The sequence below is a fragment of the Schistocerca nitens genome, chromosome 4 (assembly GCF_023898315.1).
Source record: "Schistocerca nitens isolate TAMUIC-IGC-003100 chromosome 4, iqSchNite1.1, whole genome shotgun sequence".
Taxonomy (NCBI): Eukaryota; Metazoa; Arthropoda; class Insecta; order Orthoptera; family Acrididae; genus Schistocerca; species Schistocerca nitens.
Window position 1 is genome coordinate 594,811,783 of NC_064617.1, and position 16,091 is coordinate 594,827,873.

Sequence of the window (16,091 nt, forward strand, 5' to 3'; positions counted from 1 at the left end):
CTGGCCAAGGTAGTTGACTTACACCTTCTAGAGCACGTTGGGTGGCACGGGATACATGCGGACGTGCATTGTCCTGTTGGAACAGCAAGTTCCCTTGCCGGTCTAGGAATGGTGGAACGATGGGTTCGATGACGGTTTGGATGTAGCGTGCACTATTCAGTGTCCCCTCGACGATCACCAGTGGTGTACGGCCAGTGTAGGAGATCGCTCCCCACACCATGATGCCGGGTGTTGGCCCTGTGTGCCTCGGTCGTATGCAGTCCTGATTGTGGCGCTCACCTGCACGGCGCCAAACACGCATACGACCATCATTGGCACCAAGGCAGAAGCGACTCTCATCGCTGAAGACGACACGTCTCCATTCGTCCCTCCATTCACGCCTGTCGCGACACCACTGGAGGCGGGCTGCACGATGTTGGGGCGTGAGCGGAAGACGGCCTAACGGTGTGCGGGACCGTAGCCCAGCTTCATGGAGACGGTTGCGAATGGTCCTCGCCGATACCCCAGGAGCAACAGTGTCCCTAATTTGCTGGGAAGTGGCGGTGCGGTCCCCTACGGCACTGCGTAGGATCCTACGGTCTTGGCGTGCATCCGTGCGTCGCTGCGCTCCGGTCCCAGGTCGACGGGCACGTGCACCTTCCGCCGACCACTGGCGACAAAATCGATGTACTGTGGAGACCTCACGCCCCACGTGTTGAGCAATTCGGCGGTACGTCCACCCGGCCTCCCGCATGCCCACTATACGCCCTCTCTCAAAGTCCGTCAACTGCACATACGGTTCACGTCCACGCTGTCGCGGCATGCTACCAGTGTTAAAGACTGCGATGGAGCTCCGTATGCCACAGCAAACTGGCTGACACTGACGGCGGCGGTGCACAAATGCTGCGCAGCTAGCGCCATTCGACGGCCAACACCGCGGGTCCTGGTGTGTCCGCTGTGCCGTGCGTGTGATCATTGCTTGTACAGCCCTCTCGCAGTGTCCGGAGCAAGTATGGTGGGTCTGACACACCGGTGTCAATGTGTTCTTTTTTCCATTTCCAGGAGTGTACTTGTGAAAACATGCAATAATACAATATTAAATGGAGATGTGCTTAACCCTAATACACAAGAAAGGTAATGGCTATTTAATTTATGGCAAACAAATAAAACTAATGAATAGGACAACTTTATGTCAGTTAAATTTTGTTCAACAAACCATTTCATTGTGCATAGAACATTAAACATCTGTATGAATTTAGGAATGACTTTTAATGTTGGTTGATTTATACTTGTCTACATGTTATTGGTGGTAATCATGGGGTCCTTTGTTACTTCTAGATATTATGATGAAGTAAACAAAAACACATAGAAAGAAAGATATTTTTACATGTATCACACTTCACGAAATTCCACTGCAACCACGATGTCCTTTATTAAAGGCTACAAATTATAAAGAACGAATCCACGGCATGCAAGCATTGTCAACAGCATCCAACAGATGTGTCACAGAATAGGCTCTCTGGCATCTCCTTTACAGCTGGCACCTCTGAGATGTAGATGGTATCCAGTAAGGGAATGTCATTGAACGTACCAACTTCTACTGTTGCCAGCTACTTCATCTTCACCAGGATGAAACAAGTGATCTGGCAATGGTATGGCTTCAAAGCAGCCCTGTGCAGCATTTTTATGTCCACCATAAACAGACTCTGGACACAAATGATCCTGTGTTGCAAGGAACATTACCAAGTTGAGGAGATATAACTGAAGGGATGATGCTCTCTGAAATCTGCAGGAATGTTGAAACAGAGATTGCAATAAGAACATGAACTCATACAGAAAGTAGCAAATACTTACACTGCTATTTCAGTGCCAGCTCATGGGTGTACTAAACTGGCACAGTACTCCAGCATTTTCACTTGAACAGGAACATTTGAAACAGAGTTCAGCATTCCTAAACATTGCATTGCTACCATATACTTCAACACCTGTGTTATCCATGAGTGTCTAGGACCTACCCTTGGTACCAATGACAGTCCATACAAGTCACCAGAATTTTTTATTATTTTTATTTTGTGGATTAGTCTTTCAAGATGATTCTGCTATGATACATGATGAACGTTTCACAGACTGTTCTTTTGACAGTCAAATGCATTCAATTCAGCATTGATATATATAAGTCTATGTCCTGTTTTACACCTATTATGCCATAATCACTATTTCTGTAAGATTTTCTTTACAGAGACTGTGTACTACACAGGGTTTCTCTGAGCAGGAACAGTTCTACTCAGAACACATTTATATAGTGCCTGGTCAAATACTTTTCTAAATTTCGTTCACAGTTAGTCTACATGCTTATTCCAAGAACTAAAGTTTCTGAGTTCTTCTCTGAAATACGGCATACTGCATAAGTTTTCTGAATATGTAAATCCTTCAATTTGTTTAATTGCCCTTTGTACTTGGGTAATCACTGTCACTACAACTACTTCAAGATCCCAGTTTCAATACAGAAATCCTCAAAGGGACTAGGTGTATCTGATGCCATTAAAAGTGTGGCGATGCACCGCAGTGTGTGCATGCCTACCACCCATCCGCTTCAACAGATGTTAACAGTAGGCGACACATTGCACATCACCACATTGGGCCATGACCAAAAGCAGACCCAAGACTTGGAGTCTCTCTCCACCATATACTTCCTTGCTATGAGCTCAGGGTTTTTTCCAGAGAGGCACTTAGCAGGAAGTGCTGCCTGACCGGCAGTTGCTGTGCCAAAGCCAGCCAACTCACATCTTCATTTAAATGGGATTACATTTTTCTGAGTGTTAATCTGGAGTGATCTGTATTAGAATAATGAACATTTGATGGCTTGCTGCAACACTGCTCCAGATAGGTATGAATGAAGCAAACATAACACCAGTGAGGCAGTACCGCATGGTTCGGAGAACTGTAATTGGTGGCATTTGCGAGCCTTATTGAGAGCTAGTGGAAGAGTGCTTCATTTACTCTTCATACAGACCAAGTTTTGCAGTTGATCCTTATGCACCACCAAGCAGCTTCATTTTTGCAGCTTACTACCTCTGACTCAAGGAATGCCTTCTGTTAAAGCCTATGGCCTGAGGGACTGAATCACTCTTGCCATACATATTATCAAAGGAGTGCACATGTGCACCAGCAAGGGACTGTCCTTCCAGCAATAACCAGTCACTTTCTTCTACACAGTAGTGAGGGGATTTAATTGTATTGCCTTGCTCACATTGTAATTATTACACAGTAAATACATACATGGCTTGTCTTTTACCTTCCTGTTTCCTTTATAACTCATGCATGTTATGGTATTAGTGTATAACCATGTACTCAGGGATAGCATGTCATTTCCCTCACCACTGTAGCAAAAGCATTTAACTGTTTCTGCCATGCACAATTAACTTTAGAGAAAATTCATCCATGGTCACTTCATCCGTCTCCTCTTGTATTACAAGTGTACGATAGCATTTTGTTGGCACGATAACACTGTGTGTGTCCAGTCTGGTTATAACTATATGCTGATGTATTTGTCTAGAGTGCCCTGAGTGTGGCCACAGTTTATAGATTGCTTAATGCCTTGTCGATAGGGTTATGTGTGATAAATGGTGTCCACACTTCAAACTGCCAGCACCCACTGTGTATCGCCCACAATGACTTATTTGCAGTTTGTCACTGGCATCTGCCCTCTATTAGCCAAGCTCAGGCAGACCTCCTGTAAACATATATGCACTCAAGGGTATATGGTAATTTTACAGACACCTTCAAGCTACTGTTTAGTTTCATTGTGAAATGCACAGCGGATCCCAGTGCACAAGAATAGTAGTGTCCATGAGGAGACAAGTAGTGTTTTTTCTGGAACAGCTTAAGTTAGTACATTATCCTATGTAATCCTACTATATGTTGTATGTAGCTGTGCCCAGTTCCAACATAGGAACATATTAAATTACTCTTTGAACTTGGAAGGATATTGCTCTATGTCTCCACTGTTGATAAAATGGTATGTATGTAACAGGGTCCACAATGATCACATGTGCCAAGGAAAAAGCCAGAATGATATATTTGTAAATCCCTTTAAACTCATAAGTGGTCTGAGATATTAAAACAAGATTTTGGCAAATGATAGAACGCAAAAAGGAGAGTAATTTGTCATATGTGTGATAAGTGAGACTTCCCTATCTACTGGGATATTCAAACAATTATAGTTTTTTTAAATTTCTGTTTCCCATTATTTCATTCTGCAGATCCAGTGTGCGTGCGCTAGATCAGACCCAAGTTCAGCTCATATGTAGGAAGACAGTGAGGTACATATTTCTCACAAATGTAATATACACTGACAAGGGGGAATAGCACACCAAAAAGTAATTTAGGTAGAGTTTTGGGAATATATTTGTATAGGTAACATGTGCAATGGATTAACTTTACAAGATCAAAGGTTAATGTAAGTGCAAGATAAATAATTGCAAATGTGAAATGCTGGTACATTTATAACCAGAATGTTGAATGTAAACATGCATACATGCATACATTGTGTTGTACAAGTGCCAGATGTCAGTTTGCGGGATGGAGTTCCATGCCTGCTGTACTTGATTGGTCAATAAAGGGATGGTTAATGCTGCTTATGGATGACACTGGAGTTGCTGTCCGATAATGTACTACAAGTGCTCAACTCTATACAGCATGCTGGGTTACAACAGCTTTATGTGAATGAGCATTATCCTGTTAGAAAACACCACTTTGAATGCTGTTTATGAATGGCAGCATAACAGGTCGAATCACCAAACTGACATACAAATTTACAGTCAGTGTGTGTGGGATAACCAAGAGAGTGTTCCTGCTATCACACAAAATCGCTCCACAGACCAAACTCTAGCTGTAGGTCTACAGTGTGTTTAAATTAGTTGCAACTTTTGATAGTTCAGCTCTGAGCATGTGATGGGTAGCATAGTTGCCAGAATGTGCTGCACGTGGAAGCTGTCCAGCTCATGTGACTACGCGAACAGCAAGCCGGGCATGCCAGCTGATCTGAAATCTGTCTCAAATGACTTTAAAGAAACTATTAAGCAATAAACTCTTAATTCTCACACATCTTATAGCATCTTTTGTCAGCTTCATGAGGAACTGCCTATCATTTCATTAATGGTCATAGTTATTGAGATATTTTGATATTAGGTAAACTACTGCACAGAATTTTTTAAATTTGCAGTGAAATATATGAGTCACTATGAATTTGAGTTTGGTGTGTGTTAGGGCATATGTTGCTGCATATGAGCTTTTGGTAACATATTAAATTACTCTTTGAACTTGGAAGGATATTGCTCTATGTCTCCACTGTTGAGAAAATGGTATGTATGTAACAGGGTCCACAATGATCACATGTGCCAAGGAGAAAGCCAGAATGATATATTTGTAAATCCTTTTTAACTCATAAGTGGTCTGAGATATTAAAACAAGATTTTGGCAAATGATAGAATGCAAAAAGGAGAGTAATTTGTCATATGTGTGATAAGTGAGACTTCCGTATCTACTGGGATATTCAAACAATTATAATTTTTTAAATGAAATAATATAACTTTTAAAGACTGCTGAAAAAGCTACATGCTTATTTTTATAATGAGAATGAGCTTTCTCATAACTATTGTCTTGTCTTGGCCTCAGCTGCTAGTTTAACAATACACTGTTTCAGGATCTTGCTGAAATTCCAACTGCATTAGAATGTTATTGAGATGAACATTTGTAAACTTTGCTGCGTTTATGCTAAAGAAGTAGATTTCAACATGGCACAACAGGAGTTACATTTTATTCAAAACTCATCACAATCCTTCATGATTCTATGTCTCCTCAACTAGCTTCTTGGTATGGGCCACAATTTGAAACCAATCCTGGGGTAACATTTGAAATGGCTTCTTTTGTCAGCATTACAACGCCACTGAGCATAAATTTCCTGTTATTAAACAGTGCCCTTTAGCGTTAGCCAGTTTGTTGACTTGGGAGCGTGGAGCTTTAGCTTGTACAAAAGTTCCATTAACCCTACCATACATAAGCTAAGTTCATCCTTATCCAATGGAACATTTCTTTGTACTCAGAGCAAAATATCCACTTTCCTCTATGCATTGTTGGAGCTTTATCCATCACAACAGAGTGTTATGGCGTATTGTCCATTATTATGGTCGAATTCAGTCAAATATTTTGCAGCAGAACATTGTCTTCACAGCCAAGAATGTGTTATTGTAGAACCACTTTTATTGTGAATCTCACATTCAGACATGCTGCACTCTTGTTATTAAGGCAACATGAACACAAAACATTTGTTCACAATACCTGACTACAGCAGAATACTTCAATGCCAGAAAATACCACTTTAAAATGAGAGCTAATGAATATTGGTGCTTCTAATGTGTGACATCATGTGGTACTCTTATCCATGGTGCGGCAACAAAGTCGCTTTACTAACCGAACTGCTGTCAGTGTGATAGGGAAAACTGGCTCACCAATGATATTACCTGGGCAACGGCGTCACGTCTCCTGTGGTGAGGCAAACATCAAACTTGCAACATATTTTAAACACACTATAGGGTGCCTAGCATGCAAACAGGTTAGTTGCAGGCACTCAACTGACCTCCTCCTAACCAACATACAGCTGTCACTGTCACTGAGGCAGAAGCAGCTTTCATCAGAAAACACAACAGACTATCAACCTGCCCTCCAATGAGCTCTCTTTTTTTCTTGACACCACTAAAATCACAGACAGTAATGATTTGTGGTCAATGGAATGCATGCTACAGGGCACCTGGCATGGATTGGTCCTTGAAATAACCAATTTGTAACAATGTGCGGCATCACTGTGGTGCCAACTGCTGCTCAAATTACTGTTGCAGGTGCAGTATGATGTGCTAGAGCCATACACCAAACATGATGGTCCTTCCTCTCTGCAGTGCCACATGGTCGTCCAGATCCTGTCTTCTTGTGACCGTACATTCTTGTGACTACTGCTCCCAGCAATCTTGTACAGTGGCTACATTCCTGCCGAGTCTTTCCAAAGTATTGCAGAAGAAACATCCAGCTTCATGTAGCCCCATTACACTTTGCTGCCTTAAAGGCATTCATGACTAACATCAACTCACCACATCCAATCTCAAAGGTAGCTAACACTCACAACTGTTACAGCTTGTATTTAAAGCAAACCTCATTTGCATCCTCAGAGTGGTGGCATTAATGTCACTCTTATTTGACTAGTGCAAAATCTGAATAGACATCATCTTTCAGATGTAGAAATGTTCCTACCAACTTTCATGAATGTTGCACAACTTCTTCTTTGTGTTGCTTTTTTCCCAGTTTATATCCATTGTGAGTGTGATTCCAAAATATATATTCCACGTATATTTCAGAGAAGACATTCAGTACTGTTTCAGAGGATATCTTATCATGCCATTCACTTATAAAATGGAATCATCTCAATCAACTGTTGGATGATTAAAGTCTCCTCCAGTGATGATAGTATGGTTGTGGAACACATGTACCAGCAATCTGAGGTTCTGCCTGCACTTTTCAGTGACATCTTGTGGGTTGGTATGGTATTTCACAGAAGGATGAAACTATATGTTTATGGCCATAATTAACATTGAGTCTTGCCAAAACAATGTAGCATATAGCTGCAATTTTAGTCTTGGCTGATTTCAGTTTTTTGTCTACTTTGCAAATACACCATCTCATTTCCTATTGGCCTATCCTACAATATCTTCTGAATCTCCTCTGCCAGTGCCTCTGGAAAGATCCAAATATGACCTCAATTCCAAACAACAGGTGTAGTCCATCCCATTGTACAACAAAATCAGCAGTTGGTTCCACTTTATTTCCTCAAAGGCTGCTAGAACAGTTTCTTCAATGTGGTGAATGATGCCTCCAGGCATACATACTGAGTGCACTGGATGATCCTTCTTATCCGTTGTTGCTATTTTCCTAAGGGTTGCCATCCCTCAATGTACCATTCAACTGCTAGTGATTAACAGATCCCTACTTATTTGCACTTGCTTCCCCATGACATACGTTACTGTAGGTTTCCCAATTGTGGAAGTAGTCTCAGTTTTAGTTTCTGTAGGAGGTAAGACCATGAAAGTTTTGGTTAGTGGGACAGATATAATACCCTGAGTTCAGCTTGCTCCCTGTATTTGCTGTACAGGATCCCTGTACCTGTAACTCAGGGCTTAACAACTGGCTGGTTTTGAGCGCAAGTACTCGCGTCTGCTCAGGCACGTGCTCGCGAGCAGGTGCAAGGTCGTGGAGTAGGGAGGGAGGGGAAATTCGCGCGCATGTTTGAATAGGGCCGCAGCGTGCCTATTGAATTTGCGCCAACTGTGTAACATTTAAAGTACTACGATCAGCTCTAACAGTCACTTCACTGGTTAAGAATCATGTCAAGTCGCCGTTGTGTAACCCCAACCATGCTTTTGCAGTTCAACCTCCACTGGGAGGAATTGTATCTGTTTACAGAAAAAGATGGTGTTGCAAAATGTTTAGTATGTCACAAAACGCTGAATTCTTTTAGGAAATTTAATTTGCAGTGACATTATATGTCGTACCACGCGAAAGACTACGGAAGTGGAAAATGTGATGGACCAGATCGTGCACAGGAAGTTATTAAACTTAAAAGGAAGCTATCCGAAGAAGATCTGGACGACGAAGAAAAATCAACTGAGGCAGCTCTCAGAGTGAGTTACAAAATTGCTTTGCTTTTAGCAAAATCCCTGTGCCCCTTCACTGATGGTGATTTAATAAAAGAATGTTTGGTAGTTGCAGCAGAACATTTGTGTCCATCTCACGTTGAACAGTTTCAGATTGTCCCATTATCTAACATGACCATTATGCGTCGCATACAGGACATGGCAGACGACGTCCAGAGCCAGCTTGCAAATATCTGTAAAGATTTTATGGCGTATTATCTAGCTCTGAACAAAAGTGTTGATATCACTGGAACAGCGCAGCTTGCCATATTTATTAGAGGTGTTAATAGAGATCTTCAGGTGAGGGAGGAGCTCCTCGATATAGTAGCCATGAAGAACACTACAACCGGAGGTGATATTTTAAGTAGTGTTGAAGAAAGTGTTGAAAACATAGGACTGTCATGGAATTCTTTACTTTCAGTGTCTACAGACGGTGCACCACCGATGACAGGGAAAAAAATCAGGTTTCGTTGCGCTGTTGAAGGAGAAAATGAAACAACTGACCATGCCGAATGAAATAAGGGGCGTTCACTGTGTGATCCACCAGGAAACTTATGTGCAAAGAGTATCACTCTAAAAAATGTGATGAGTGTTGTTGTTCGTACAACCAATTATATAAGGAAGCATGGGCTACAACACAGGCAATTTAAAGGCTTTCTTGAAGATGTAGAAAGCCAGTATGGTAGCTTGCCTTATTACAGCGAGGTCCGCTGGCTTAGTCGTGGTGAATTATTAAATCGATTTTTTTGCCCATTAGATGAGATAAATATGTTCATGGAAATAAATAACATGTGCGTTCCTGAATCGAAAGAGCCTTCATGGAAATGTGATCTCTCGTTCTTAGCAGATTTAACTAGCCATCTGAATGCTTTGAACATTTCACTACAAGGTAAAGATCTGCTAATTACTCATTTCATAGATCGAATACGAGCTTTTAAAATGAAATTGACACTTTGGGTGAGTCAGCTGGAAACAGGAAATCTAGCTCATTTTCCTAAATTATCATCCATGCAAGATGTTCACAAAGTCTGTGAACGTTATTCACATAGTTTAGTTGCCCTTAAGAAAGAATTTGATCAACGCTTCCAAGATCTGACAGCACTAGACAGTGATTTTGATCTGTTCTCCTCTCCATATTCAGCGAATATTGAAGAGATTCGTCCTGAGCTGCAACTAGAAATTATTGACCTGCAGTGTGATAGAGAATACAGAGACAATTCAGAACAAGAAAAACATTTTGGAATCCTACAGACACTTCCCTCAGGATAGATTTCCTCGTTTGCACCACCTGGCGGCTACAACAATATCAATGTTCGGTGCCACGTATGTTTGTGAACAACTGTTCTCTGCAATGAAATGAAACAAGACACGCCTGAGAAACGCATTGTCTTATCGAAATTTAATCTGCACGCTGCGCCTACAATGCACAAGAACAATTACTCCGAACATAGACGCAATTGTAAAGGGCAAAAAGTACAAGATAGCCGAGAATCCCACACTTCAGTGACACCTTTTATTGTGTAACAGTTCACAAATCAATATGAATGTAGAGGCATACACTAAGCTAATAAAATTATGTGGCATGTGTACATTCTCCTTTATTTGTTTCATTTGTCGCAGTAATAATTCGTGAGTGATATCCCTGCAGGTGGCCATGGATTTACATTGACTGGTGGCAGCTGTTGTGTGCCCCACGTGACTCTCCCCACTCTCCACTCTGGTCCGATACTGGGGGTAGCATGCTCGCACTGCTCCGTGCTCGCGCCTTGCTGCTCATAGCTTGCTCTGCGAGCATGTATGTTGTGAAGCCCTGCTGTAACTGGTATGTCGGTGAGTAATGACATATCCCATATTTCCTGTAAGGGAGACAATATCCACAGGACAGGATAGTAGCTGAGGTGCTTTTGGTATCTCTGGTATGTGTAATTCACTTGCAATTGATTTAATTTGCTTGAAGCAGAGTGATTTGCAACCACTTACAAACAGCAACTAACTTCCAGAATGAGATTTTCACTCTGCAGCGGAGTGTGCGCTGATATGAAACTTCCTGGCAGATTAAAACTGTGTGCCCGACCGAGACTCGAACTCGGGACCTATGCCTTTCGCGGGCAAGTGCTCTACCACTGAGCTACCGAAGCACGACTCACGACCGGTACTCACAGCTTTACTTCTGCCAGTACCTCGTCTCCTACCTTCCAAACTTTACAGAAGCTCTCCTGCGAACCTTGCAGAACTAGCACTCCTGAAAGAAAGGATATTGCGGAGACATGGCTTAGCCACAGCCTGGGGGATGTTTCCAGAATGAGATTTTCACTCTGCAGCGGAGTGTGCGCTGATATGAAACTTCCTGGCAGGTCCCGAGTTCGAGTCTCGGTCGGGCACACAGTTTTAATCTGCCAGGAAGTTTCATATCAGCGCACACTCCACTGCAGAGTGAAAATCTCATTCTGGAAACATCCCCCAGGCTGTGGCTAAGCCATGTCTCCGCAATATCCTTTCTTTCAGGAGTGCTAGTTCTGCAAGGTTCGCAGGAGAGCTTCTGTAAAGTTTGGAAGGTAGGAGACGAGGTACTGGCAGAAGTAAAGCTGTGAGTACCGGTCGTGAGTCGTGCTTCGGTAGCTCAGTGGTAGAGCACTTGCCCGCGAAAGGCAAAGGTCCCGAGTTCGAGTCTCGGTCGGGCACACAGTTTTAATCTGCCAGGAAGTTTCAGCAACTAACTTGTCCTGTGCCCAACAATAGCATTTACAATCCAGTTGCATTCTGGGTGCTCCATTGTTTCACAGAACAGTAAACAAATAACCTTTAACTGTGCTTGTTGATTCCCTTATAGCTTCTGGATATTTCATGCTACAAGGATTATAAGTTCCCTTTAAGTACCAAAGTGATTGTGGTTTTCTGTCATAGCAAGAGAAATAGACCTTCTCTGTGAAACACTTGGCAAAGTAACCCATTCTGTATAGGAATAACAACAATTTTACGCAAGGACATGAAAATGCATCATTTTTATGACATGGTATAATATGCACACAATTACAACAGTTAATTTTTTGTCAAAAATATAGCCAGATTAAAGTTTTTCAACAAAATTTACAGTCTTAGAACATTTTGAAGTACATATTATTATGAGATAGAAAAAAACTAATTTTATTCTTTTATGAGAATAAGAAAAATTCAGACAAAAACAAGATCAATAAACATTTTCATAGGATACTAGATGAAGCACTATTTTATGCTAGTTTAGAGATTTATCACATTTTACCTTTAGGAAAAGGACCAAATGGCTGTGCCTTTTCTTTGGGCTTGGTGACAGTGGCAGCTGCCGTTCCAGGGCTACTGCTTCTAGGACTAGATGTGCTTTTTGATCCTGAAACAAATAATATTGTAAAATGTTTCCTTGTAACAAGCAGATTTAGCACAAGAGTTAAATATAAATAAGTACAACTAAGTTAAAAACATTATTACAACAAATACCAAAAACTGTCTCTTGGAACAAACAGTGACAAACTAGGCACAAACTTTCTTGCACAGACCCTAAACATCACAATGTTCACAACGTTTATTTCCTCTGGCATATTTTCTAACCTAGAACCAATAAGTCATATCAAACATAACATGTAGATGTATATCTTATTAGCATTCCTTCCTGAAACACATCTATCATTTTCTCCACTAAGGCTGTAATTTTTATCTCAAGTATTAAAATGAATTGTCCTATACTCATTACCATCCTGTTCAGATTTTAAGTATGTCTGCAACCCATTTACATGTTATATAGTTCATACCCCTGCGACAGTCATCAGTTCAAAACTTATTCTACACAATCTTATGCTGCTACTTTGCTACTTGTACCTGCCTCAGTGAAAAGAATTGCATTATCAAAGAGAATAATGTTCATGAGATTGTCTATACTATTTATCAAGGGAATCCAACTTCTTGTTATTGGCTGGATGATGGAGCTGACAGTAAATGTGAAAGTGCATACAGACATAATCTACACAACAAACATACATTACCATGAGGACTATTTTGACCCTCCTCCTAGCTAGTATCTAAAACTGAATTTGTTGCGACTCTTTATTTTATGTTGGTTGACGTGTACTAAACATTTCTGTAATTTAAAAGCTCACTACTCAGCATCATTCATTAACACTTCTGTCAGAATCATTCTAATATATTCTGCATTTCATTTACCTTAGGATTTCTATTTTTGGTAACTTTTGTATTTCATTTTCTAGCATTTAGCTATGTTCTGGATTTATTTTATATAGCAGAAATTTTGCACAAACCAAAGAATCCACTGAACATGCTGGAGGTCTGGGCTGCAATGCCATTCAGCTCTGAACTGACATTGGAGAAGAAGTCTCTGCCTGCAGTGCGGCCTAGATCAGGCTGCACCAATAAGTTGTTTGGACCACCTCCCGGCTGTCCAGTAGCTGTCTGGATATTTCCCTGCTGCTGCTGTTGCTGTTGGTGCTGCTGTTGTTGGTTGGGCTGTGAATGTATGTTATATGAAATTGTTGCAATACAGTTCATATCTGGTACCTCAGCTATTTTCTTTATTTCACCCAGCAAGACTAGGGCCTTAGATCTGTTTTATATAAAATATGTATAATAAGCAGTAATTTTAAATTAACGATAACAACAAAATATAATGCAATACAACTTTTTGTTGAGCAGGTGATGAGATGATGATGATGATAATGTCCCATACTCTGTGGAGCGTAGGGGACGATGCGCAAGATCAGCACCATCGTACTAGGCAAGGTCCTAGTGGAGGTGGTTTGCCATTGCCTTCCTCTGCAGTAATGGTGATGAATGATGATGATGTAGATGACACAACAACACCCAGTCATCTCGAGGCAGGAAAAATCCCTGTCCCCGCCAGGAATCAAATCCGGGACCCCATGCTTAGGAAGCGAGAACGCTACTGCAAGACCATGAGCTATTTAATAATATGTCCTGGCTAAATAAATATTGACACAATGGACAAATTTACAAATTGCTGCAGAGCTGTGAAAATGGCTGATAATGCGAAGACTGTGTATGCTTGTTCCAAGTTGGGGGCTGTGGAGCAATCTGTTTGGAAGGAGATATAGCTGACCTATGGTGCTAGAGTAGTTACACTATATTCGACAGATTTTGAGGAGCAGCAGCTGATTTAAAACTCAGAGCTGACTTAGCAGGAGCATAGGTGGAATTAGAACATTTGAGAGCTGCAGCTGGCAGTAGTAAGATTAGAAATAAGACAGATGACTGGACTGTGGTTGAACTGCAAGATCAGGCAACAGATACAAGAAATGCAGTTAGCTTCCTAGCTTTCGTCTACATGACTACATCTTCAGTGCTCTGGAGGACATGGACAAAGGAAATCCAAGGAATTGAGGGACAATCTGATGAGACAGGCAGCAAAACACAAGTAAGGTAAATAGTGGTCTGGGGCCTACAGAGTAGTCATGAGAGGGAGTATCTGAACTAAACAGAAATCCCTATGCAGTGAAATATGATATAAACTTATTAGGAACAGTTTTATAATCTGAATTTACATATTGTATACATTGTAAAATATTTTGCTTCCAATCAGTGACTGATTGTTGTCAATGGTCTGCATAAGAGAGCAAATGTACTGTGGGCTGTTGTCGGTATGCCCAACTGTTTACAAAGCTGTCTACAAGAGATTCTAGAGTAAACAACACACATTATCCTTACTACACACACTTCTGTCCAACATAATTTTTTTTTTCTTCATTGCTAATTTACCCAAAAATGTGTTGCCATAAGATACCAGTGAATGGAAACAGGAAAAATAATTCAACTTTCTGATATTTTTAACATCTAAAATCTGACATATGAACTGTACAAGTTGCAGAGCTTAGATGTTTAAGATCTGAAACATGTGACTTCTAGTTCAGGTTCTTACTAATACAACTACCCATAAATTTAAAATATATATTTGACAATAATGTTAAAATATTTTCCACTGTTTAAAACATATACTTGATATACTGATATACCCCCATGTATTAATTCTAATGGTGTGTTCAGGACTTACACAGTAATGAATTGCATGTATCGAGTTTTATATAAATTCAGTGATAGTCTGTTTGAACAGATCCAGTCAATAATTAAAAAAAAATTATTTGCATTTCATCTGCTGAAGTTAGTCACTTACACTTGATTAGATTTCATTGTAATACTTACATCATCAATAAAAGCAACTTTTTCTTTTTCTTGACTATACGATGTAAAATCATGTACATGTAACAAAAAGAAAAGCAGATCCAATGTCTATCCCTGTGATACACACGTAGTGATTATTCACATTCTGAAGAAACTGTTTTATTGTGTACACGCAATTTTGCCTGTACCTTTGAAGAGACAAGTAGCAACAATGGTCAGTAATTTTTAATATCAGTCTTGCTACCATTCTTCCAAATGGAGCAGACACCAGTACCTTTCAGTCTGTCTTGAAACATCTTCCATGACACTTATGTGTTGAATATGTGACTGAAAACATTCCGTATAAGTGAAGAACAAAATTTTAGTAATAAACCTGAGACATTAGCAATTCCATGAGAGTTTTTAATTTTGAGGGAGTTAATTAAACTCTTAATTTCTTTGGCAGAGAATAGAGTAATTGTAATTTGCCTCAGTGTATGAGACATTGCTTCTTGTATATACTCAATTTCTTTATCTCTTGAACTATCCATGTCAATCTTCAGAGCTATTTCAAAGAAGTAATTATTAAACATGTTGTCTATCTGACTGCCATCATTTATTATTTGGCTGTTTCCTTTAATAACAAACACCACACTTCTCTTAACTGATTTTCCGGTTTTTCTTTCCAGTATTGCCCATTTAGATTTACCTTTTATTATCTGAATTATTGTTTTCAGACGTTATTTTGAGCTTTTTCAATTTTTCATCACTTTCTTTAAAACAGCATAGTATTTCTTATAACACAAAATCAGTTCTACTTCTCTTTTTGTCCTTGCCATTCCATAAAAATTCATTTCCTTGCACATGATATTTTTATCCCTTATGCAACCTAGAACAGAGTTGATGTCTTAGTAGTGCCATACTTAGCTGACTGAAATTCATTTATAAATATATTAATTTGGGACTGATATATGGCACATCATTCCAGTCAGCTTCCTGTAATGCTGCCTTGAAACTTTCTGTTGTCTGTTCATTAATTACTCCATTTCCATGATCCTATTTCATTTTAATCAAATTAGTTGTTTATTGTAGCCAGTCATGCTTCAGGGTCTAGAAGACTATTCACTACTGGGTGATCACCTACAGACATGTGTTTACTAGCGTACGTACTGCTTTCCTACGTAATGCTGGTGAGAAAATTAACTGCAAAACACGTTA

At 40.3% G+C, this 16,091-nt stretch overlaps 1 protein-coding gene across 1 annotated transcript in view; it reads right to left on the bottom strand.

Moving 5' to 3' along the window:
* The window catches only part of LOC126251375 (MAP kinase-activating death domain protein), a 595,744-nt gene that overhangs the window by 310,701 nt on the left and 268,952 nt on the right, over window positions 1–16,091 (bottom strand). Inside the window, exons 20-21 of the mRNA XM_049951759.1 lie at window positions 13,004–13,208; window positions 11,977–12,081 (exon numbers count right to left, since the gene is read on the bottom strand). Coding sequence (XP_049807716.1) covers window positions 11,977–12,081; window positions 13,004–13,208 — 310 coding nt within the window. The remainder of the gene's footprint in view (window positions 1–11,976; window positions 12,082–13,003; window positions 13,209–16,091) is intronic.